Source organism: Odocoileus virginianus, chromosome 22 (genome assembly GCF_023699985.2).
Source record: "Odocoileus virginianus isolate 20LAN1187 ecotype Illinois chromosome 22, Ovbor_1.2, whole genome shotgun sequence".
Classification (NCBI taxonomy): Eukaryota; Metazoa; Chordata; class Mammalia; order Artiodactyla; family Cervidae; genus Odocoileus; species Odocoileus virginianus.
The window spans coordinates 37502497-37526075 of record NC_069695.1 but is presented as its reverse complement, the minus strand read 5'-3'; the positions used below and the strand labels follow the sequence as shown (position 1 = coordinate 37526075).

The following is a 23579-nucleotide window of genomic DNA, read 5'->3' as shown; positions in this document are numbered from 1 at the left end:
ACTCCCATCCAGTCTCCTACCCACCACCCCCAGTCCAAGGGAGAGCCTCCTCTCCCAGCCCCAAAGCTCAGTTCCCACCAACTGAGACGGGAAGGGACCCGTCTTGGGCAGGAGGAGGAGGGGCAGGGAGCAGAGCCTCACAACAGCCATTCTCCCAGCACCCTTCTCCTCTCAAGTCTACAGTGGCCCTGGGGGTCAAAGCTGAGCATGATCCTTGGGGTGGGGGGGTTCACCCGACTGAAGTCTCTACCCCACTGGCCCCTTGGCCTTCTCTGTCCATCTTTCTGTCCTGCGCCTGCCCCCCTTCTCTGTCTAACCCTGCTCTTTGCTCCCTTCTTGCCATCCAATGCACCGTCTTCCCCGAACCCCCACCCCTCAGGCCACCAGAGCGAAACTGTCGAGGAATCAGGAAGAGGAAACTGGTCCATGCCCTCAGGAAGCCTCAGGTCTGAGCTTAGATGAAAATCATATCTATTCAATGGCAGTGAGATCTGCCAGGCACCAACTAATGGAGGAATGAGACAGGCAGGTGGATGCAAGCAGACAGAAGGGGAGGGAATTCCAAGCAGGGGGAAATAGAATGGATGAGCATATGGGGGCTGGGATGAGGAGAGTCAGAGGCTAGTGAACGAGGAAGCTGGAGGCTTTGGGGAGACAGGAAGGTTCAGGGGAGACCAGCTGTGAGGGCCAGTCTGTGCCGGGGAGGGTTTCAATCATTCAGGTGAAGATGCTTCATATGGTACTGTAGGCAGTGGAAGATGAGGGAGTAACGGGGTGAAGATACCTTTGGGAAATTCTCCTGAACAGAGTGTTAGATGGGAGACAAAGGACTTGGGAAGATCTAAGAGTATGATTGTCAGATAAAACACAAGATACCTAGTTAAATTGGCATTTTGGATAAGTAACAGATACATTTTTAGTATACATATGTCCCAAATGGGTCTTCCCTGGTGGTTCAGAAGGTAAAGAATCTGCCTGCAAGGTGGCAGACCCAGGTTCAGTCCCTGGGTTGGGAAGAGCCCCTACAGAGGGGAATGGTAACCCACTCTAATATTCTTGCCTGGAGAATTCCACGGACAGAGGAGCCTGGTGGGCTACAGTCCGTGAGGTCACAGAGTCGGACATGACTGAGTGACTAACACACACACACATGTCCCAAATATTATGTGCAATGTGTCCCATGCAATATTGGAGACATACTAAAAAAGTATTTATTGCTTATCTGAAATTCCAGTTCAGCTGGGCTTCCCAAGTTTTAGTTTGCTTCAGACCTCCTGGAAACCCATCTCATCCCCACACCTCTCCTCTCCACTCCACCACGGCTCCTCTCCCACCTCTTCTGCCTCCATGAGAGCTGCTTTCTCAGGTCTGATCTACTCCTGAGTCCCCCAGAATTGAGGATTCTGGTCCCCAGACAGCCACACGTGGAACCAGAGTTGAGTCAGCCCAGCACCTCCAGGATGACCCCCAAATTCAGGGGCTATGAGGACAGAATAGGATCCTTATTTGACCAGGGAACCTGAGTCCCCTCTTGGGGATGGGGGAGGGGAAAAGGCACAAAAGTGCAGAAGTGCCGGAAAGCACGTGTTAAGGAGATTCCAGTTTGGAGATCAGTTCTCCAGGTCCATGGAAGGCTTCGGGGTGGAAATGATGCTCCCCAAGGCAGTCAAGATCTTTGCACAGTGTCCCCTTCTAGCAGCTGCCACTAAAAATCCATGGTACTTTAGAGGCATAGAGTTGCCCAGCAGCTCATTTCTCTGGGGGATGGGAGAACAAAGCCAAAGGAAAAGACCGGGGTGCACCCCTCCACTGTTTGGTGTTTCTTCTGACAAATTACAGTTACGTATGTAAAAACAGCAGACTGGCAGGTGCATTTGGTCTCTAAGTAAGCCTCAGATGTTCCATAAGTCAGAAGAAAACTGCAAAGAGCCCAGACTTGCTGGGTACCCAGGCTGGAGCAGGCTCAGTCTGCAGCCTTTTCCCTTGGCATCTATGCTGTGCCGCTCCCTCCAGTCAACCCCAGATTATCCTTGTCGTTAGCTCATTCAAGTTCTCCAGCAAAAGACTTGCCCTACTTTTTCTGGACGTCCTCCCCCGTATACCTCTGCTCTGGTTCTTTCTCTCTTCCTGAACAAACATCTAGCACTGAACATCCAGCAGCCTTGAGAAAGGCCAGGATCCCACCCAGCGGGCCGGCCCAGTGGCTCCTCCTTCAGTCTCTTGGGTTCCCTCCCTTGCTCTGGCAGCCCAGCCTGTGCGACTCCGCAGCACGCACTCACGGGCGCGCTTACTCTCTGGGTCAGTGTCCGCATTTGTGGAGTGGGGATTTCAGGGGTCAGCTCTCAATGATGCTGTGAACATTACACAAGACATTCCATGTGAGGGACCTAGTCAGAGTGGGCCTTCAGGAGGTGCTAGGGCCCCTTTTATTCCCCCTAAAAGGGCTAAGTTGCTCCACACGTGGTCCCCTGTGAAAATGAACTCCTCAGAGTCTTCCCTTGCTCTTTATGACCATAAACAGAATCTTTTGGAGGCCTTCGTGAGCCTCACAAATGGTTTTTGCGTTGGAAGACGGGCTGGAGGGCCGCCAGGAGGGCATCCTGCCTGCACAGCCTTCACGGTCTGGGAGGCGGGCGCCTTCTCAGGGGTGGGAGGAATGGGGCAGAGGGCTCTAGGAGACAGGACACAGCCCTGAAAACCAAGTACATGGGAGATGGTGCCCAGAGCCTTGCCGAGGGGGCCAGCGGGGAGTCCCTGCCCTGACTGCTAGCCAGTTAAGAACATTCAGAAAGAAAAGTTCCTTGAGCCTGGAACCCTTCCCAACCCCCAGGCTTCTAATACTCAACCTGAAGCTGGGCTTCTTGCCTCCTCCCAGAACTTCTCTCCCTCCTTTTACACCTTCACCCTACACAGCATCTCCAGCCCTTTTTATCTTTGTTCCTTCTCTTTCCTACTTCGCCCATATTTGTTTGTTTTTTGGGGGGGCGGGGAGGGAGCTGTCACCAACAGTTAGGTTATCTTGTCCTGGTAGGAAGGGAGGCTTTTAGCTTGCCTAAAAAGAGAGCGATGTAACAGATGCACCATTCACACATTTGAAAACTGCTCTGCTGACAGCTTGACTGTAGTTTTGTGGGGAAGGGATGGGCCAGGAGGGCATGAGAGGGGGAGGTGTAAAGATGACTCACACTGATTTCTAACTACGGATAATCCGAAATCCTTTCTGTGTATTTAGGTGTATAGATGAATACAGATGTTGGATATGTTGCCCTGGGCCCAGCTGTGACCAGTCTCATCTGAGCTCACATGCTAGCCCTCTTCGAGTACACTCACATGTACCTGCATACATCCCTCCCCTGTCTTTGATGATGCATGGTTGCAAGAGAAAATGTGCAGAAATGCAGGAGGGAGAAAGAGAAAAGAGGCCAGAAGAGGTAGTGTCCGGGTGGAGGTTAAGGGGAGAAAGGGTAACCACAAGGGGAGACTGAGGAAGGGGTCTCAGGCAGGACCGTGGGACCGCAGATAGTTAACCAAGAAACAGCTTTCTACCTCGGCGGGGTCTGTACATCTATCCCTTATATATCTAATGGCCATTTGGGGACAAACGCCCCAAATGAGGCACATTTGCAGGATGGCCAGGAAACTTTGCCAAGCCTAGTTTCATATTTGCAGGGTCTAAGTCCATTTTACTAGAGAAAAGGCCTCCAAAGTCAAATTAATTCCAGAAAATACAAGGTTTTAAAAAAAGCCATAAAGAAGAGAGAAGTTGGGATGGGAGGGGATGTTTTTGTTGGTTAATGTGCCAGGAACTGTTCCAGAGTGACCTGGCTGTAAACCCACCTGACCACATAAAGTCTTTTCTCAAGGAGCACCGTTTAGAGCCGTTTTGGGAAATGCTGATGTAGTGTAGTCTATAAATAGGAGATGCATTTGAAGTTCCAAAAGGTGTCAACTTTGGGAACCTAATCCAGTCCCACCTGGGAACTGCTTGCTTCAGGTGACTGGGAGCCATGAATGGTTCTATATCCTTGTCCTGGGATGTTGGGAGGAGTGAACATGTGACAAGCACTTCTGCAGCCTGAAGTACACGGAGAAGGCTCTCAGCGAACTTTCGCTAATAGTGTCAATTTGTACTATTACTGTTACATCATTATCAGTGCTATGAGTGGTTCACAGGGGACGCGTCAGTGGGCGCGTGCTTAGTCCAAGGCAAGAGCCGCTGCTCCCAGGATGGAGCTGTACTAAACATAAAGGGTGGTGCGACCGGCCTCTGGGAGCGAGGTGGCGTTTCACGCGAGCCAGTGTGGACTGAGCCGGGTGGCTACCCGGAGCCTGGCTGGGGGGACCTCGGCCTGGATGGAGCGGGCGGAGGGGCGGCGGGGACCCCGCCTCGGCCCCGGCCCGCGGCCGGCGGCGCTCGCCACGGGGGCGGCCGGGATCGGCGGCGGCGACGTTCGCTCCGGGGCGCCTCCCCTCCCTCCCCTCGCACTCCTCTCTCTCCCCAGGCCGGCCCCCCGTGCCCTCCCGCTGCCAGGCCCCCTCCTGTCAGGGAGGACAGTGTCCAATAAACTCCTCCGCCCGCAGGTGTGTCCGCCCTCTCCCACCGCAGGCGGGGGCTGAGGTGCCGGGGCCGACCGGGGTGGGGGAGAGGGCGCCCGGGACAGCGGCGCCGCCGAGAGCCGAGGCGGAGAGGGGGCGGCCCGCCTGGGCCCGCGCGGGACAGGGAGCCGGGAGCCTCCTCAGCGCGGGCCCCGGAAGTGGCCGCGTGCACGAGGGCTGTGGGGGAGGGGTGCGGGGCCGGGGCCGGGGGGGCGGGGGCCGAGAAGGGCGGAGCCTCTAGCCCCGCCCCGGAGGCTGGGCGGGGAGTGGGCGGGGCTTCCTCCCGCCCCCGGCCCTCGGCGCCCGCCCTTCTCCCACTCCCCTTCCCGCCCCCTCCCGGCAGGGGCGGCCCCGTGGAAACCCAGGCCCTCGTCCCTCGTGTCTCGCTAGGCTTCGTGAGCTTCGACAACCCGGCCAGCGCGCAGACCGCCATCCAGGCCATGAACGGCTTCCAGATCGGCATGAAGAGGCTCAAGGTGCAGCTGAAGCGGCCCAAAGACGCCAATCGCCCGTACTGAGCGCCAGCGGGAGCGTCCCCCGGGGGAGACCAGGACTCGCACAGGTAACCGGGATCGGCCGGGGCGCGGGGACGGGGGAGGTTGGGGAGGTTGACACCGGACGGACCCGCCGCCTCCTCTGGCCTCTGTTGCCAGGACCCTCGTTGTGCCTTGGACCCGCTGCGCCCGGCTCGACCTGCTCCCCAGGGGGCAGGCGCAGAGCTGTGGTCATCCCAGGCAGAAATGGGCATGTCCAGCCCCCTGCTGCAGAGCCAAGAGGGGCCAGGAGGGAGGGAACTGCTTTGAGAAGGTCTACACTGGCAATCTTGTTTGCCAGGAAATCCTGGGGTGAGCCGATGGCAAGCTCAGGGCTAGGTGAGTTTGGGCGACTTAGGCTTTGTGGTGGGGAGCTGTAGACATGTGCTGGGGCCTTCTACCAGGCTCCCTGGCTCTCCACTCTCTAGCTCTGGAGGCCTGTCAACACTTGACACCTCACCCCTCCAGTTCCCCACAGCTCAGTCTGGAGAGGAGGGAACAGGACTTTTCAAAGAGAACTTTAACAAAAAATAAAAAGAGGGGACAGAGGCTGAGGAGGGTGACTGTATGTACGGGACTGGGGCCACTTACCCTGCCCCCTTCTCAGAGCCCGTGATGAGTGGACAGGTGTCACTTTTCCCAGCTTTCTGAGTCCTGCCTTAAAGCTGGAGGCACCATCAGGCCACTCCTCCTCCAGGCCACATACTCCCGTGGATGAAGCAGCTTCCTGGGGCAGGGTGAGGTGGGGGGGGGTGTGCCTGGTCATCAAGAGTTCACCCCCAGCCTGGCTTCCCCCACTGCGGTGCCCTCCTGCCATCCCAGCTTGTTCCCGGGCCAGGACCAGGCTGCCAGCCCTCTGCCGCTTCCACAGTTCTGTGCGTCAGCTACTGTTAGGTGCTCAGCATGAGTGATACTGATCAGAATCCTTGTCCTTAGCAAAGGAGGCAGATATCAAACAAGGACATACAATCAAAGAGTAAATTGTATAGGGTTTTGAAATTGTTGGTTACAGTTAAATCAGGTAGTCAGACTAGACCTAGCTGGGAAAGTGATATTTGAGCAGAGATTTGAAGAAGGGAAGGCAGGGAGCCATGCCAGGGTTCAGAGGGGTATGGTATACAGGCTCCAAGGTGAGGGCAAGGTGGTGTGTGCAAGGACCAGCAGTAGGCCGAGATGATGGAGAGCTATGGCAGGTTGGGGGCTGGGAGAGCAGAAAAGGAGATCCCAGGGGTGAGGGGGGCCACCTCGTGTAGGAACCCAGTCCACTGTATGGACTTGAGCATCTCCGCTGAAATGAAGGGCTAAGGGAGCCACTGGAGAGCTCTGCAGGGCAGAGGGCTGTGGGTGACTTGCATTTGAGTAGGATCGCTGGCTTCTGTGTTGATAGACCGTGGGGCCACAAGCAGAGGTCTAGTGCCTGGACCACTCAGTCCAGGGGGATGGCAGTCACTCGAGGTGCTGTGAAGGAGCTGGTGCTGTTCGGAAGGAATTCAAGGGGGTGTGAGAAAAAGAGGGTTAGGACGGCGCTTGGATTTCTGGCCGGAGGGGCTGCAAGGGCAGAGTAGTTGTGACCTGAGATGGAGAAAGGTCAGCCACGTGACAGTTACACCTCCCAGTGAAGGGTCAGAGTCTGGAGTCTGGGAGGGAGGGCTCCAGTTTCCCAGTCTCCTCTCAGATCCCCGCACTGCCAGTAGGACCCCTTTTGTCCACCTGGGAGCAGTCATACTCACCTTCTCTCCAAGAGGTTTCTTGAGCCTCTATTCACAGCAAGGCTGGAAAAGCAAAGTCTGCGTTCCTTGCTTCCTGAATTCCCGCCCCTGCCCATCTCTGGTCTGCATGAAATGCACATGAGCACACGCGTGCGGGCGCGCACACACGCACACAAATGTGTGCGTGCACACACACACACTCGTCCATTCAGTGTGGGCACTTTCCTGTGCTCAGTTACGGGAGGCAGAGATGCATATCACCATCCTGCCCGCGTGGAGCTTCTAGCTCTATGGCAGCCAGCAGATGGTGCAGAGGGCACGTTTCCAGAGGAGGGAGGATCAGTGCAGTGGAAGTGCCCTTTCGTGACATGGAGCACGTTTTCTTCCATAGGTTAACTCTGCCATCAGGGCATGACCTGGGTCAAGGTGCTTCCCCTCTTGGGCTTCCATTTCTCCAGTGATGAAACCCAGGTGCTGGAGCCATCAGAGGAGCTTTCAGGTGGGGGCATGCTGGGGGTTCATGCCCTGGGATTCTGTGGCTCCCTCGACAGCAGCCTGTCTTAGCCTTGTAGACCTCGATGCAAGTAAGACCCAAGAAAGGAGGGGACATCTCGGTCAGAGGAAGGGGTGAGGGAGGCGGATTTGTTTGGGACAGAAGGTAAGAAGTGGCCTTCAGGGTAGAACCAGTTAGCCGTAGTAATTGCGGCGGGGACTTGAGGGGACAGTTTAAAAAGCAGAGTGGTTCTTCCACCAGGGAATACAAAAGCCAGGAAAGATGAGAACCGCAGGTTTTCCCACTATGCTCACCATGCACGAGGCTTTGTTCTTGTAGGTGGCAACTCTGAGACATAACTGTATACTTGTCGCTGCCTATAAGGTAGGCAGTGTTGTTATTCCTGTTTTACAGTTGGAGCACACACAGATTAAGTCACTTGCCAATCAGCTACTGAGTGGTTGAGTCATGATTTGGCGGGAGGCTGCTTAACCCCTTCCTTCAAGTAGGGAGAATGATAAACCCCCCTGTATCCTCGCCCCACTCTCTCCTACCCCAGAGTTTCCTGACTACCAGAGGGAACACATCACAACATCTCCTTTCTCTAGGGTCAGCCCTCTGACCGACTACGCCTTCACTAGGCAGTCCCCTGCAAACACTGTGATGTCACATACCCCTTATGCTTCCCTGGCGGCTCAGTGGTAAAGAATCTGCCTGCCAATGCAGGAGATGTGAGTTCGATCCCTGGGGCGGGAAGATCCTCTAGAGGAGGATATGGCAACCCACTCCATCATTCTTGCCTGGGAAATCCCATGGACAGAGGAGACTGGCAGACAATAGTCCATGGGTCGCAAAAGGGTTGGACATGACTTAGCGACTAAACAACATGTAAGTCCTACATTCAAGTTGACCTTTTGGCTGCATTCACGGGATTTTAACAAATGGTGCATTCAGGCTTTCCCAGCCCAGGACTGTTAGAGGCTGTAACCGAAGGCAGGTGCAAGCTAAGGGCCAGACTCGGGGACTGCAGTAGGAAGTGGCTGCTGCCAGCAAGGGAGGGAGGAAACAGCTATAAAAGCAGCTTAAAGTTGCATGATTTTACAGACCAACAAGGGATGTTTACAGATGATGAGTTCCGGTTGCTCAGAAGGACAGAGGTCAGCTGATCAGGGGCTCAGGGGACATGGCTAGGCGTGAAGAGGTCTGGGGAGGGGGATCTCCGAGCCAGTAGTTAAGACAGAGGCTTAGAGGTGGTCAAATCAGAACTGGGGTGAGGGGGTTCTAGGGAAGGAGAGGGGCCCTGGGAGGGCAGCTTCGGGCAGGGAAGTGTGGTTGGGCTCTGGTTCCCTGAAACGAGGCCTGGGTAGGATGCAGTCTGTGCCTCCTGTTAGGTGGGTTCCTGGCATCCTTGCAGCCCCTGCCCCTTATCTTGTGCTAAGATGGGAGTTTCTCCAAGAAATCTTTACTGGAAAACTAAGAGGAAGGAAACAGGCAGAAGCATGAACATGATATCAGGTCCAGGAAGACACCCAAGTCCCTTGTCCCACCTTGGAGCACGCTGAGCTTGAGCTGAGGGCAGGTGCCTGGCTGTGCAGTTCTGCAGGGGGAGAGCTGAGGGGGAGAATGTGCTGAGTGGCGGGTCTGACCCTGTGGGAGCCCTGTGTCTCTGGACCCTGGGAGCCCCATGTCTCTGGACCCTGGGAGCCCTGTGTCTCTGGATCCTGGGAGCCCTGTGTCTCTGGGAGCCCCGTGTCTTTGGATCCTGGGAGCCCCGTGTCTCTGGATCCTGGGAGCCCTGCCCTGTGTCTCTGGACCCTGGGCTTGGATCTGAGTGTGCTTTTGCACAGCGTCTGCTCCAAGCTTTGCAGGTACGGGTGCTTCAGGTCAGACCTGCCTGGTGCTGGGCTGTGGTTTTGGGCCTGAGCCTTCTCTGGCCAGAGGCCAGCTGTGATTAGAACCTGGCATCTAAATTGGCTCAACTTGACCATAACTTCCTCACCCAGGTCATGGGGTGGGGGTGGGGGGTGTGCTTCCCAGGCCTGATTCAAGTTCCCCACGCTGGTCAGTGACCCTGCTGCCACGTCTACGGCTGGGCCCGGAGAGGCTGTTCCAGAGGGCGGCCAGGCAGGGGTCACGGCGAGCAGAGGGGCCGCTGTTCCCACATGAAGGGAGTGGCCAGCCAGCAGAACCCGGGGGAGCCTCCTTAGGCTAAGTGTGAGAGTGTGTTTACGTGCTGGGGCCAAGTGTGTGTGAGAGCTTTGGGGAGGGGCTGTGTGGAATCCCCAGCGTCGGCCAGAGGCAGGCACTGAAGGGAGGCTGGAGGCAAGCTGGCTGCCAGAGAAGGAGCCCAGCGGGGCGGGGAGGAGTGGGCGTCCCAGGACTGGGTGGGAGTCCCTGGGTGCCCCTTAGTTACACTTGCGTGGTGACACCTGGTGCCTCTGTGCCGCGTGGCTTGTATCTTAGTTCCCCCACCGGGGATTGAACCTGGGCCCTGGGCAGTGAAAGCGCGGAGTCCAAACCATGGGACAACTAGGGAGTCCCCCCCCCCCCCCCGCCCCTCAGTTCTGAGGCCTCTTCTCCCACCCCACCAGCCTGCCAGTTGGCTCTCGTGGGTGGTGGGTCTGCGGGTTTTCCTTGTGGAGGGGCTGGGGCTGCAGGCGGGCCGTGGTGGGCCCTGGTCTCGGGGAGGGGGATCTGCTGCAGGAAGAGCCGGCTGGCCGGCAGAGAGGCCTGGGCTCCTCAGAGAAGGCAGAGCCGGGGGCCAGATTTAGGCTTAGAATTGTCACCTCTCAGCTATGTTGCATCTTATCCACAGCGACATGTCACAGTCTCAGGCTTCCCTTCCACACAGCCTGAGGGAAACCCAAAGCTGAGAGCAGGAGCCGCTGCGGGTGGAAGCCGGGGACATTGGAGACCAGCCTGATGCACAGGCTTGGCACAGGCCGGGGTGCTGCAGGGGACCAGGGGCTGGGGGGTGAGCTCGGGGGTAACCAGGAGGAGGGATGGGGCCGGGGACCCCCAGGGCCCTGGGTGGGGACAGAGGACCCCAAATGGTGAATGAAGCGTGTTCAAGACAACGCAAATTGGAATAACTGGATGGTGCTTCACCGAGAGGGGGATCTCAGCTTGCACCAGTTAGGGCTCCATCAGTAAAGAAGACAGTGAGGAGGGTCAGTCCAGAAAGTCATCAGTCGGGGGGATGTGGGGTGTGAAGGAGCCGAGAAGGGGGAGGCGGGGGTGGGGAGGAAGCAGAGAGCACGGTGGCAGCAGCAGAGACCGGCAGGGAGCCAGGCCCATAGCTGCCCTTCTCCAGTGGACTCTCCTTTTCCCTGCAACCTACCTTCCAGGGCGCCCTAGCCTCCCTCATGACCGGGACCCCGCCTCGCTTTGGGCCCCCTTGGGAGCAGCAGAGTAAGGCAGCCGTGAAACACGACATCAGTCATGCCAGGGCGTGTTTGTAGAATTCCGAGAACACTGCCGTGATGGACTCTAAATCTCACCACTGAGAGTGCTGGTTCTCTGAAGGCTCTAAGGACCGAGGGTCAAGGCCGAGCGGCGGGGGGCTGGCCCGTGGCCTCCCGCAGCTTCCCGGTGCTCTTAGCGGGACGCCCTTCCCTGGGGATGGTGGCCACCGCGGGCCGGGACAGGGTGGGAGTCCGGGCGGCCGTGGGTGTGGAACGTCCCGGGCAGCCGAGTGTTTGCTGGACGGACCCCCAGACACAGCGGTCGCCTTAGGCAGCCTCTGACCCACCCGGCAAATGGGAGCCACCCGGTCAGGCTCCCCTTGCTGACCACAGGCTGCAGCCAGGAAGGCTGGGGAGGCGAGTCGCGCTCGGCCCCTGGGGGCGAGAGAAAGAATCAAGGAGGGGGTCAAAGCAGACAGCGTGTCCCCCTGACCTGCTCGCCCGCCAAGGTGGTTTGAGGGGCTGTTTCCTTTTTTTCTGGCCCCCTCGCCAAACTGCCTACGCCCTCCCTCCTGTTCCCCGGAGCATGACGGATGCCCGTAGTGGCCCTGTGTGAGGTTCTGCTGTTGTTCACAGTGTATCACCTGTCTGCATCAGCAACCGTGTGTGCGTGTGCGTGCGTGCGTGCGTGTGCGTGTTGACGTGCCCATGTCGTTCGTCTGCCGCTTCCTCCATCCTTTTGGGTTTTTTTCCGTTCTCTTATGATTTGACTGCTGTTCTCTCATCCGAGCTTTTAGATTGATGCTGTGGTCTGGTGCTGTATAAATATTTTTCCTTTTAATTTTGTTTTAACTTCTTCCTTGCCCGTCTTCACCCTCAACCCGACTCTCCCTGTCCCCCCACCCTGCTCCCCACAATCCCCGACCCCACCCACCCTTCCTCCTCCTCCCCCCCCCTTACCCACACTCTTGTCCTCTCTCTCTTTCTCTCTCTCTCTACATATATAAATATATATATAAATCTTTTCTTCTTTTGTCATTCAATCAAATTCCAACAACCCAACCAGGGCCAGTCAAATCCACCACAGTCTCGCGCTGAGCTAGGAATAAAGTTCACGTAATCACATGAGAGTGGAGAAAACAGTCCCCCATCCGTAAGTTCAAATCAACTCAAAGTTCACAGTGTGACATGATGGCGTCATGTAACAAGGCTAAGAATCGGTTGCATGACAATTGCCGTCAAGTTTCGTGGAGGTGCTGTGATTGGAGCGTTTTTCTTGGATGTTGTATCAGTTGATGATTGGCCAGTCATGATCACACGTGCATTTTCTTGACTTTTGTGCTGCCACAATCTTTTTTGCTGTGCTCATTTTCGTTTCGTTCTTGGTGCTTGCAGTGGTTTTACTTTCTGTTGTTTGGTTTTTCTTGTTCAGCGTTTTTTATGCTTCTCTAGATGTCACATAGAGAAAAAAAAAAAGAACAAAAAAAAAAAATAGTAAAAATAAAGATGAATTCCCGAATTATCGGACATGGGATCATTTAACTGTGCAAACCATTATTTTTTTTTCTTAAAAATAAGGAATACACCTTAAAAGTATCTATGCGTGGTTGATTTACTTGCACTTGAAAATATTGTGATTTTATTTTTTTCTAGAAATTTGGGGGCCTTTTTCAATTGACACTTTCTAGGTCTGGTCTTTTTCAAGTTAGGCTATTTTAAATCTCACTTCAAAAGGAAAAACAAAAACAAAATCTCTACAGTAACAGAATGATAAAAAAAAAAATTCTAAACCAAAAAACTAGAGCTTAAAGCCCGAGGCCTCTGAGAGAGAGCCCGGTCACAATTGTAAGGTTTGTATTGTAGCTACTTCTGCTAAATTAAATGTGCGGAGGGGAGGTGGGGGACCTGGGGCTTGGGGAGGGCTTTTTGGTTGGTTTGAAAAAACAGTACTGACAAAAGCAAAATGCACTTTTTTGTTTACAACTGAAAAAGGGTCCTTGACAAGTGTTTTTTAATTTTATTATTATTTTATTTGGTGTTGTAATTGTTTAGATTGCTGTGTACGGTTTGCTGTTTGTTGAATCAACAGTGTGAAAAACCTGCCAGCATGGATTGATATACGCATGACGTTGTCCCCTCAACTGGGGGCTTTGCAGTTCTAACTCTCTTGATGTAACCAGTCACCCCCATGTATAAGTGGAAGCTGCTTGCTAGAATGGAGACGAGTTTCATTTGTTAATTCACAATGGTTAAGCATTCTCCTTCTGATTCTAGTCAGATCATGATTTTTTTTTCTTTGAAATGCAAAACAAAACACCAAAAAGCCACCATTCAAAACAAAATCGAGAATTGTCTGAGTTAATTTAACTTTGATGATTAAATCCGTTCTAACTTCTTTTAGGTTCTCCCATCCACTTCCTCAAAGTGTTGACTTTCCTCTAAATTCCCTGGCATGTATGAGAAAAACATTCCGTGTGTGTGTATGTGTGTATCTATGCATATACATACACACGTATCCATGTATATCCACATATGTGCAGGTGAATATATTCTACACATATATCCAGATATACATATATATACATAGCCTCGCAAATAGTTACTGACCTTGGAAAAGAGGCGATTCGCTTGGAAACTGGGCAAGAGTTCTACAAAATTCACGTCACAGATCGTGGGGAGGAGCGGGCTGGGCCGCTAGATTTTTGCCATCTTGTTTGCTAGGCTTCTGTATACATATTGTATCTGGGCTAGATCCCTCAGAGGTCAGTTTAATGATGAATTCATACCCCACAGTCACAAATTCTTCCCTTAGATCTAGCCATCCCCCAATCCAGAACTCTAAAGGAACCCAAATCAAAAACCCTCTCCTCTGCTACAGCCATCACCTATAGCCCTCCCAGTGGTTTCTTACTCTGAATACAAGAGTCAATTTCTTTTTTTACGTATCATGATCATGACTAATTCTCATACTGGTCTCTTCCCTCCCTCCCGCCATCCCCCACCCAGAGCTCCCACCCTAACCCCCCAAGGCAGGTTCCTTTTGGTGTTTGGATGTATTTTGCATTTCCTCTCTTGGCTTAATCAGCCCCGATTTTCTTCATTTTAGGGCAGGATGCTGAACGGGCTACATTAAAAAACAAACCTCTCTCTATATATATTTATAAATGAGAACTGTTGGATGACACCTTTGACATATCAGCCAATATCAATCAAGCTGAAGACTCCAGACACTCTCTGTGACTGTCACATTTCTTCAAGGAAAGTATAGCGTCTATGGAGTTCAGAGGGCACGTGTTTGGGGGAAAATATATATATATGACAAAGAGAAGAAGAAGATGAAGAAAAATGAGAAGAAAAAACAAAACAAAACAAAAAAGGCAACTTTAAAACAAAATAACTTGAGACAAGGTGGGGAGACTGCAGGGCTGGGAACTGGGAAGGGCCGCTGCGTCCCGATCCCCGGGGCTTTTCCAGCCCGTGGGCGCCTGAGGCAGGCTGGGGCAAGCGGTGTGGCTGACGGGGCCTGGTCCCCAGGGGGGCGGCTGGGAGGTCGCCGCTGAGCATCTCTATCTGTCATTCCTTTAGCTATTTAGGGACCAAAGGACCAAACTTTTTATTGCAGATGTGTAGCTCTAGGTCAAATAGAGGGGGGATGGAGGAAAACCTCCTTCCTGTCTCATGGCTGTTCTTGAAACAGCTTAGAGCGATTCTATGAAAAAATGTAATTAAAAAAAAACAAAAAAAAAAAAAAACAAAAAAAACACAAAAAAACAAAAAAATTTAAAAAAGGAAAAATAATGCTTCAATGCTTTTAAAACAGCAAGATAATAGTTCTTTGATACTTTGAGAGGCGCTTTGATTACCCTCATTCAAGTCTATGACACTTTCCTACGGTTTTCTGTATTATATGTCAGGATGGAGCTGTTAAGATGAACAAATTGGTGGATATTTGGGGAAAGCAACAAAATACGAAAACTCGTTAACTGTGAAGTGTGAGAAAACGAGGGGAACAAAGGGGACTGACAAGGCAAGATAATTGTTGTGAAAAGTCTGTAAATGCTTCTAACTTCCCCCCCTCTTAAAATCATAATAGTTGTACAGAATTTTAAAAAGGAGAAGTTTAAAATACCTATATAATAGAAGAAAAATTAGAGGAAAGCAAAAAAGAAAAAAAAAGAAAAAAAAATCCTATAGAAGTTAGCGTTATTGCTAAAATCCCAGATGTTGTAGGACTGTACTTTTGTAGAGTTTAGACTGAGCATCAATCCCTTCTCCCCGCGAGTGCTGTTGGACGCCGTTGACCCCGAGGGCCAGGCCGGACCCGCCCAGAACCGTGGGCCTCGGGCTTGCCCACCGCCGGTGGAGGCCGCGCCGCTGGCAGGAAGGCCCGCCGCCGCCGCCACCCCCGCCTCGCTTCGCTCTGGGAGCTGCGCGTGCTCGCCCGCTCCGCGCAAGCCCTGGACACCTCCGCTTCACTCGCCTTCCATGCTTGCTCCAGAGACTTTCCGGGCAAGGGAGACCTGGGAACTTTCATCTTAAAACAACTAAACAACACACACACACACAAAAACCTTAACAAGAGAGAGAAAAAAAAAAAAAAACAATCTTTGAAGAATTTCTGAAACTGTTTACAAGGAATTTTGAAAAACAGGGATGTTTAAATGATGCCGGCTCTGTTTTTCTGTAAATAAATTTGCATATTTTGTAGGACTTTTAATTGTAATGATAGAGAAAAAAACAAGGAAAACTATTTAATGAAAGCACGATATTTATCTTTGGTAAATGACTTTAGAGCAGTTAAAAAAGACATTGCTTAAAAAAACTCAGAATCAGAAAAAAACACTGAATTATTTAAGAACACATATATTTTAAAGTATAACATATTTATTATAATTTATTTGCACCGTTGGGAAGACTTGCTTTGACCTTCTGCCTTGACATCCTCCTCACTGACCTCTAGTTATCTGGAGGCCTGGTGGGGAGGCCCTTGAACCTACCATGTTTTTTAATTTCCTGCTTTAGAACATCTATCTGGTTCCTCTCAGGCCTTCTGCCTTTCCTTTCTTTCTATTTTGTTGGTTAATTATTATTTTGTAAAATTTTATTTTTCTTTCTCTTGGCTCCTTCTTTTTAGGATGTCCAGATGTTGTAAAAAAAAAAAAAAAAAACAGCTGCAGTTCAGTACAACTGCTCTTTTCACACTCAACTCCCTAAAGCTCCTTGTAACCTTCTGTAACTATTGGATGACGCTTTCTCCAGCTTAGCCCTAAATAAAGCACAGTTTAAAAAAAAAAAAGGCTCTTCCATGGTGGTCTGTGGTTCCTGGAGTCTGGCCAGCTGTGTCTGTGCCCTTGGGCTGGCCCACTGGAAGTAGCTTTGGTTCTTCCCTGCATGGAGTCAGTCTGCTGCCTGGACCTTCTAGAAAAGTCTCTCTTTACTGGTGTGCACCTCTGAAAGTCTCCACCACATGCCCATTCCTGGCTTCCCTTGTAGGATTGGCCACAGGGCCCACACCCAGCAGGAAGGAGGACAACGAGAACACCTTGAGTTGGGGTGGGGGGATGTGCTCTGAGGGGCTAAGGAAGGAGACTGGAGGCAGGACCTACAGTAAAGGAGGGGAAGACACAATCCCACGCACCCCAGACTTGCCATGGGGCATTTTGTTCTTGGTCTTGCACCTTCCACTGCCCTGACATTTCTCTGGGTGGAGAAGACTGAGGTTCTAGGTGATCCGCAGAGATGGGGCTCTGGTGGGAGGAGCCTGGAGTGCTGCCATCTCTGTATCATGAGAGGGAGGCAGGGAGATGTCTACACAGGAGGCTTGCAGGAAGGTATGGGGTGGGGGGAGGTTCCCGGGCCTGGGGGAGGGGAAGTAGGAGGGAGGGAGCATGTCCTCCTGAGGTGAGACCCCAGGTGCACAACAGCCTGGAATGGGAGCCTTCATCACACTCCGTCCTGGGACAGCCCTCTCTCGCTAGTCCATCTTGTCCCCAGGGCCCAGCCTCTAGCCTTGCAGACCTGTCTAGGAATAGGGAGGCCCCACCAAGGGTCTCCCATCTCCTCCTCGTATGTGATGGGATGGGGAGATGACGGGAGTCCTGGCAGGCACAGGTCTGTCGCTCTGTCTGTGCCCTCCTGTGAGAGGTGGGGAATGGCTTCAGCTCCCCGTCCTCTGTGGGGAGGCAGTGGTGGGGAGCAGCACCTGGCCCTGCCTCCCTCCTTGCCCCGCACCTCAGTCCCCAGGCAGGGCCCTCTCCCTTGCGTCCCACGCTAGCCTGGGGAGATGCTAGCCTGGGGAGAAAGGGCCTTCACTCCTCGGGACCTGGGGCAGTTCTTCAAGCCTTAACTTCAGCGTGGAGATGGTTCTAAGCTGAAACCCTCCCTGTCCTCTGAAATAACCCACACTTAACCTGCCAGTTCTGGGGAGCCTCTAGGGAGCTGGACTTCTTGGAGGAATTCACCACGAGGGGTAGATGTCACACTGGGAGTTACGCAACCCTGTGAGGAACAGAAAGGTATTTTCTACGAAATTCTCTGGGTTTTGAGCCTCAGACTATTCAAAACCATGCTTTCTGTTGGACATTTGCAGCTGAAAGCCGCTGTGCTTGCCAGAGGATGAGAGCTTCAACCACACTGCCTCCTGTCACTCTCTCAGACCCCAGGGAGCCCCACCGGCCTCCCCAGCCCTTCCCTGCTGTGTCCCCTTCTCTCCGGCACAGCGTACCCCCCCCCCCCCCTCCAGTGCTCTGGCTCAGGGGCAGTGGGGCCTCAGGGAACTATCCCCAAGGAGCTGTCTGTGCAGTGGGTTGGCCTCTTTTGCTCTGTTCCAGGCATGGCTAACTGAGAAGAGAGATGCAAACACAGGGCCCAGGTGTGAATATGCCAGTTCTAGAAAGTAAACCTTTATTTAAAACCACCCACCGCACATTTAAGAGGGAAGGTAATGTATTAGCCTCTGCAGGATTGGGGGGGCGGTATGGGGGGCACCAGAGGTTCCTTGAAAAGTTGCTGCAAACTCTTGGATCACTTTGCACATGATTACAGGGAGTTCAGGGGTCCCACAGCCCATCCGTCACCCCCTGGTTAAGAACCCCTGATTTGCAGTGTTATTTAAGAAAACCCAAGACATGGTTCTCATTCATTTCTGCTTATATTCTACGGTTTCTGTCCCTCTGGTAGTACAGTCATCCTTTGGAATCTTCAGGGCATGGGTTCCCCGACCCCCACAGATAAGCAAAGTCTGTGGATGCTCAAAATGGCCCAGGACAGTCGGGCCTCTGCTTTTGTGGGTTCTTCCTCCGTGGATATGGAGGGTCGGCTATATTCTACCTGCAGTGTGTGATTCCTTCACCGATTCCTATTTTTTTTTAAAGATTTTTTGTTTATTCTTATAAACTGTGTATTTCACACATAATGGAAATAGAGATACTTGCATAGCAGCCCCCTGTGTACACAGCGCTTAGCTTTAACATGCATCGATTTCCTGATTATTTTGAAGAAAATCCCAGTTATCAAGTCATTTCATTGGCAGACACCCCTGTTTCCCCTCAGTGTTGTCGAAGCCGCCCTGACACGCTCTGGCCTGTCGGGCCGCTGTGCCCCTGCTGTGTAAGCCTGGGGCCTCCCTGTGGCCTCTCCCAGCCCCACGCGCAGGTGGGCAGTGGTGCCCCGGCCTCCCTCCAGCCCCTGCCCTGGCAGCACTTTCAAAGGCCTCTCTGCTCTTCATCCACCCTCCTGCACTCATACCTTCTCTCTCACTTTTCTCTTTCCTCCTCTCTTTCCCTTGCTTTCTGTGCAATGTTAATATGAGAAGAATGTTCACTGAGACCTCTGGCGTCCCCAGTAGCTCAGACAGTCAAGAATCTGCCTGCAATGCAGAAGACTCAGGTTTGATCCCTGGGTCAGGAAGATCCCCTGGAGAAGGGAATGGCAACCCACTCCAGTATTCCTGCCTGGAGAATTCCATGGACAGAGGAGCCTGGCGGGCTGCAGTCTGTGGGGTCACCGTGCCAGACACGACTGAGTGACTAACACACACACACACTGAGTTAGTAGCTTCCATCTCCTTTGGGCTTCCCGCATAGCTCAGTTGGTAAAAAGGATCCACCTGCAATGCAGGAGACCCCAGTTCTATTCCTGGGTCTGGAAGATCCGCTGGAGAAGAGATAAGCTACCCACTTTGGTATTCTTGGGCTTCCCTGCAGGCTCAGCTGGTAAAGAATCCGCCTGTGATGCGGAAGACCTGGGTTCAATCGCTGGGCTGGGAAGATCCCTGGAGAAGGGAAAGGCTACCCACTGCAGTATTCTGGCCTGGAGAATTCCATGGACTGTATAGTCCATGGGGTCGCGAAGAGATGGACACGACTGAGCGACTTTCACTTCACTTCACACTTCATCTCCTTCTGGGTTTCTATAAAGATCCAACATTGTCCCTATTCTGAGCTGGGTCCCACCCACTCCTCACACAGGGCACTGGTACAGCCACACATGGATATCCTAGAGTTTTCCTACCCACACGCATGCCTCCAAGTCCAACATCCATCTTCCATGTTCTGCTGCCCCCAGACCACGTGAATCTGCAGCTCCTCCTGGCACGAGGTCTGCAGGGCCAGTGTTTGAATTACACCCTGTTGAACCCAAATGGACATTTCCCAGCTGAGTAAGATGGTAAGGGGACATCTGGGCAGCACAGTCATGGCCCCAGCCCTGCCTGAAGTGGCAGCATCAGCCTTGGTGTGAGTGCCATTTGTCTCTCTCCCAAAGTGGAGTTCCCCCAAACAGAAATTATTAGCTACCATCAATATCATACCTTCCATCGACTGTTCACTCTAGTCAGCTAGACGTTCAGGCCATGTTGATCCACTGCCTGCAGGGATGAATGAGTTAAGGAAGGAAGGAAGGACAAATTGCAGGCAACTGAAAGCGTGTTCCAAAGAGGTAGGTGTTCTGCAAACTCTTTAAAGGAATAAGAGGACAGTTGGAATGAGTGGGTAGCCGACACTCCCTTTCTTCTCGGCTGAATGTCAGTTTTTTACTTTCTAGCTTTCTCTTTCTACTGCCCCTCCTATTTCCCTAAGCTGTCCTCCCTTCTCCCTGTAGGTCTTCCCTCACCCCATCAGTCTCTGGTCTTTAGCTCTCCCTGATCCCAGGCTCCCAGGCCTGGCTAGTGGACAGCCAGCACCCCAGAGCCCTCCTTATCACCCCAACTTCTTTTCCCTCACACTAACCTAGCTCCTCATCTCTTCAGGGAACCCTGATCATCTCTATCCTAGGTTGTATCTTTGTGGACATCTAGCCACGATCTGCCCAGACCAGGAGGAGGGTGGGAGACTGCATGTCAGAGTGAAAAAGGCATGGACTTTGAAGAGATGCGTAGACCTCTGGTTTCATTTTGGAAAACTGACCTAACCTCCCTGAGCCTCAGTTTCCTTATCTCTGAAATGGGGATACCTATACACCCCCACCCCCAAGAATTGTAAGGAGTAAAGAAGACAAAGCCACACACAACCATGCCCCGTCCCAAGCTGTAAATTCTTGAATAGTGCAAATACTCAGAATGAATAATTCAGGCTCTGAGCCCCTCCTCCTTCCCTTCCCTTAGTCCCATTCCACTGACAATTCACGTCCGAACCAAGTGAGCTTGAAGTTGGTACCAGACCACTTCCCATCATCTTCTCTGAGTTCAGTGAGCCTGTGATGCCCCCAGAGAATTTGTCATGTTCAGGTGCACACCTCTCTGTCTCTCACTGCTCACCCACCTTCCTGGGGATCCCTATTCACGGATGGTCCTCTGCCCCTTCCTCTCTCTCTGCGCTTTCTTTTCCCCATGAGCCTCCCCAAGACCACTGTGGCTGTCAGTGTCTGCAGGCATCCTCTCCCGGTTCACAGGGCCTCAGGCTGCATGTTAGTTTGGTCTTTGTGCTTAAAAAATTTTATCTAGTTTTTGGAATAGATAACATAAGATATATTTTAAGATTCAAAAAATATGAAAAAGCGTATGATAAAAAGTCTTTCCACCCCTGAATCCAGTCACCCGTTCCTGTCTCCAAAGGTAGCCAGTATTACCAGATGTCTTGTTTACCTTGGTCTTTAGGGTGCAGATGTGTGTGCATTGGTGTAAGGAACTCAGTTATCAGTAAAGAGACCCAGAGTCTGGCAGTGCTGTTCCCAGGCCCGAAGCTGGCTGGTGGGATTCCCAGGAAGTGAGCCCAGGCGTGGGGTTGCTTAGAAGCCTCTGGCTGAGTAGGGGAACCAGGTCCTTTCCAGCACACTCATCAGCGGGGCGCATCCCTTTGAGGCATGGGGGAGCCGTCACTGCTGAGGCACTTGTCCTGAGCCAGACACTGTGAAGAGCTGCTTATTATCTCATCCAATTCTCTGAGGCTGCTGTTATCACCCCTATCTGACAGATGCGGAACCAGGCTCTGAGAGGTTAAGTCCCCACGGAGATGACCCAGTGTCGGGGTTCCAGCCCAGGGTTGTCTGCAGAGCTGGGCTCAGTCTCCGTGTCTTGTCTCCCTTGCTTGTAAATTCTCTGCACAGTTGCTCCTCTCCAACCCTTCTCTCGTGTCTCTCTTTTCCTGTCCCTCCTTCTCCTTTTTTTCCTCAATAATATTAATTTTACCTTTAGGAAATGGCATCACCTCTATTGACATAGGTGCCAGTCCTTTTCTTCCCTGCCCTCCTGGATTGTCTGGGCTGGCCCAGTGCTTGTATAGGTACCCCTCCCCCCTGATGGTGGGGACAGTGGAGGGAGAGAGGAGAACCCCAAAGGCCTGGTTAGCTTTTATTATTAACAAGGAGAGGAAAGTAAATGGAAATAAATGGAGCATTTATTAACATTTTATGCTGCTACCTGAAGTTCAAAACCCTTTTGAGCTGTGTCAGCTTGGTTTTCCCCAGCACACTAAACTCTGGATAAAACTATACACAGGTTGTTAAAGATAAATGCAAATTGGTTCACCATCACTCCAAATCAAGGGGAAACTGTGACCATTTCTGAAGGTGCCTGACTCCACTAAGGCACAAAGATGCCCCTCGTCTCCAGAGTCTCCACATGAACCCTCTTGGCCGTTGCCCTTCTCTCCCACCTCGTCCTGGGGCTCAGCTCTGGGCATTAGGGTGGCAGGAAATCCAGGGCAGCTGGGTGCTGTCCACCCACCTCCCTTCTGCCCCCTACTCAGGGCCCTCGTGGGGGGCCTCGGAAGCAAGGGGCTTCGGAAGCAAGGCTCCTGTGGGGTGTTTTCGCTCTGCACAGGCAGCCCCTGGAAACCAGCGTGAGGGCCACAGGGCAGACCCCACACCCCTGCCCTGCTGCTCTCCTGCCCTGCTCAGGACCTCAGACCCTGTCATTAGGCCTTTTACTTTGGGTGAGGCTAGGGCCTTAATTAGTTCTGCTCTTTTTAAAAATGCAAATCACCTTGGGTTGGGAGTGTATTTGTTCCTTTAGAACCCAACCAAGTGCACACATCCAGTGCCCACTCAGTGCTAAGGACCGGGGGTGCGGTGATGAAGACTACACATGCAGGCACCTTCCAGGCACAAGGCCAGGTGTGTTGTGGGCGTGCCCTTGAATCCCGGACATCATCCTGTAAGGTGCTATGAGATGAACAACCAGAGGCTTGGGAAGGTAAACAACTTGCTGCAAATCACACTGCAAGTTGCTGCTCTGTATTAGATGGATCGCCAACGAGGAAGTACTGCATGGCGCATGGGACTCTGCTCAATCTTGTGTGGCATCCTGGAGGGGAGGGGAGCTTGGGGGAGAATGCATACATGTATATGTACGGCTGAGTCCCCCCTCAACAGTTTCAGGCTGTTCACCTGAAACTAACACAACACCGTTAATTGGCTATACCACAATACAGAAGTTTAAAAACAAAATCACACTGCAAGCAAGTAGTGGATCCCAGCTTCAAAATCAGCTGCAATGTCCCCTCCCACGGGTTCCCTGACTGGTAAAGATGGCTGCAGGCCAGCCTGGTGAGTTGTGCAGGGGCCCCGGGGTAGCCCTGATGAGACAATGCCAGTAGCCAGACTAGTGAGGAGGAGACACTTGGGCTCAGTGTTGCAGGGTGAGCCGGGGTTACACAGACCCCGAGGGAGAGGGTTATGGAGGAACAAAGGGCCCCAGACATGCTAAAGAGCTGCAAGATGCCTCAGGTAAGCGGGGAACATGCTGGGGAAGACACAGGGCCTTGTCTAAAAAGAAGCCATTACTGATAGACCAGGCAGCATCCTGGCTACTTCACTGACACCATCCCAGGCAACCTTCCCAACCAGCCTACACCCCGTTTTACAGATGGGCTTAAGCGACGTGCTGCAAGTCACCTGGTTTGACAGAGCTGGGATTTGAGCCCAGTCCCAGATAGCAGGTCCCAGGCTTATAATCACCGTATGACTTTGGAGGGGGCTACCTTTCCAAGGCACAGGTGTAAGAAGTCTTCACGCAGAAGCCTCTGACTGTATTTCTAAGCCTCAAACAAAGACAGGCAGCCTAACCACAGGGCAGAGGCGTGGAGACAGGACCGGCATGGAAAAATCTCAGACCTCCGTGTTAGTTTCTTCCTCTGCAAAGCGAGGTATCCTGGGTGGATCTCAAGGACTCAGCCCAGTCCCTTTGTGTCCAGAGCTCTCTGCTAAGTGCTAGGAGTGGAAAGAGGGGGTGCAGAGGAGGGAAGGCCCGAGTGCCCTGAGCCAAGCTCTCAACATGAGAAGCACCTGGAGGAGATGACTGCACAGGGAGGGCAGGGTTTACCCGCCACTCCGCTCTGCTCTCAGCTGGGTAGAGGACCCCTGCCATTCTGTCCTGCGAGCTGGGGGACCTGACGAGGCCTCTGGGCCC

At 52.7% G+C, this 23579-nt stretch overlaps 1 protein-coding gene across 50 annotated transcripts in view; it reads left to right on the top strand.

The window, feature by feature from the left end:
• CELF4 (CUGBP Elav-like family member 4) overlaps window positions 1–15339 on the top strand; it is a 311899-nt gene extending 296560 nt beyond the window's left edge. For 35 of the 50 annotated variants that reach the window (XM_070452888.1, XM_070452887.1, XM_070452889.1 and 32 more), the window contains 2 exons: window positions 4987–5158; window positions 13842–15339. In XM_070452888.1, the coding sequence (XP_070308989.1) occupies window positions 4987–5114 (128 nt within the window). In that variant the 3' untranslated portion in view covers window positions 5115–5158; window positions 13842–15339. Of the gene's footprint in view, window positions 1–4502; window positions 4582–4986; window positions 5159–11801; window positions 11889–13841 lie in introns of those variants that run through there. The other 15 variants (XM_070452880.1, XM_070452875.1, XM_070452874.1 and 12 more) reach the window with 3 other exon arrangements.
• The last annotated feature ends 8240 nt before the right edge of the window (window positions 15340–23579 follow it).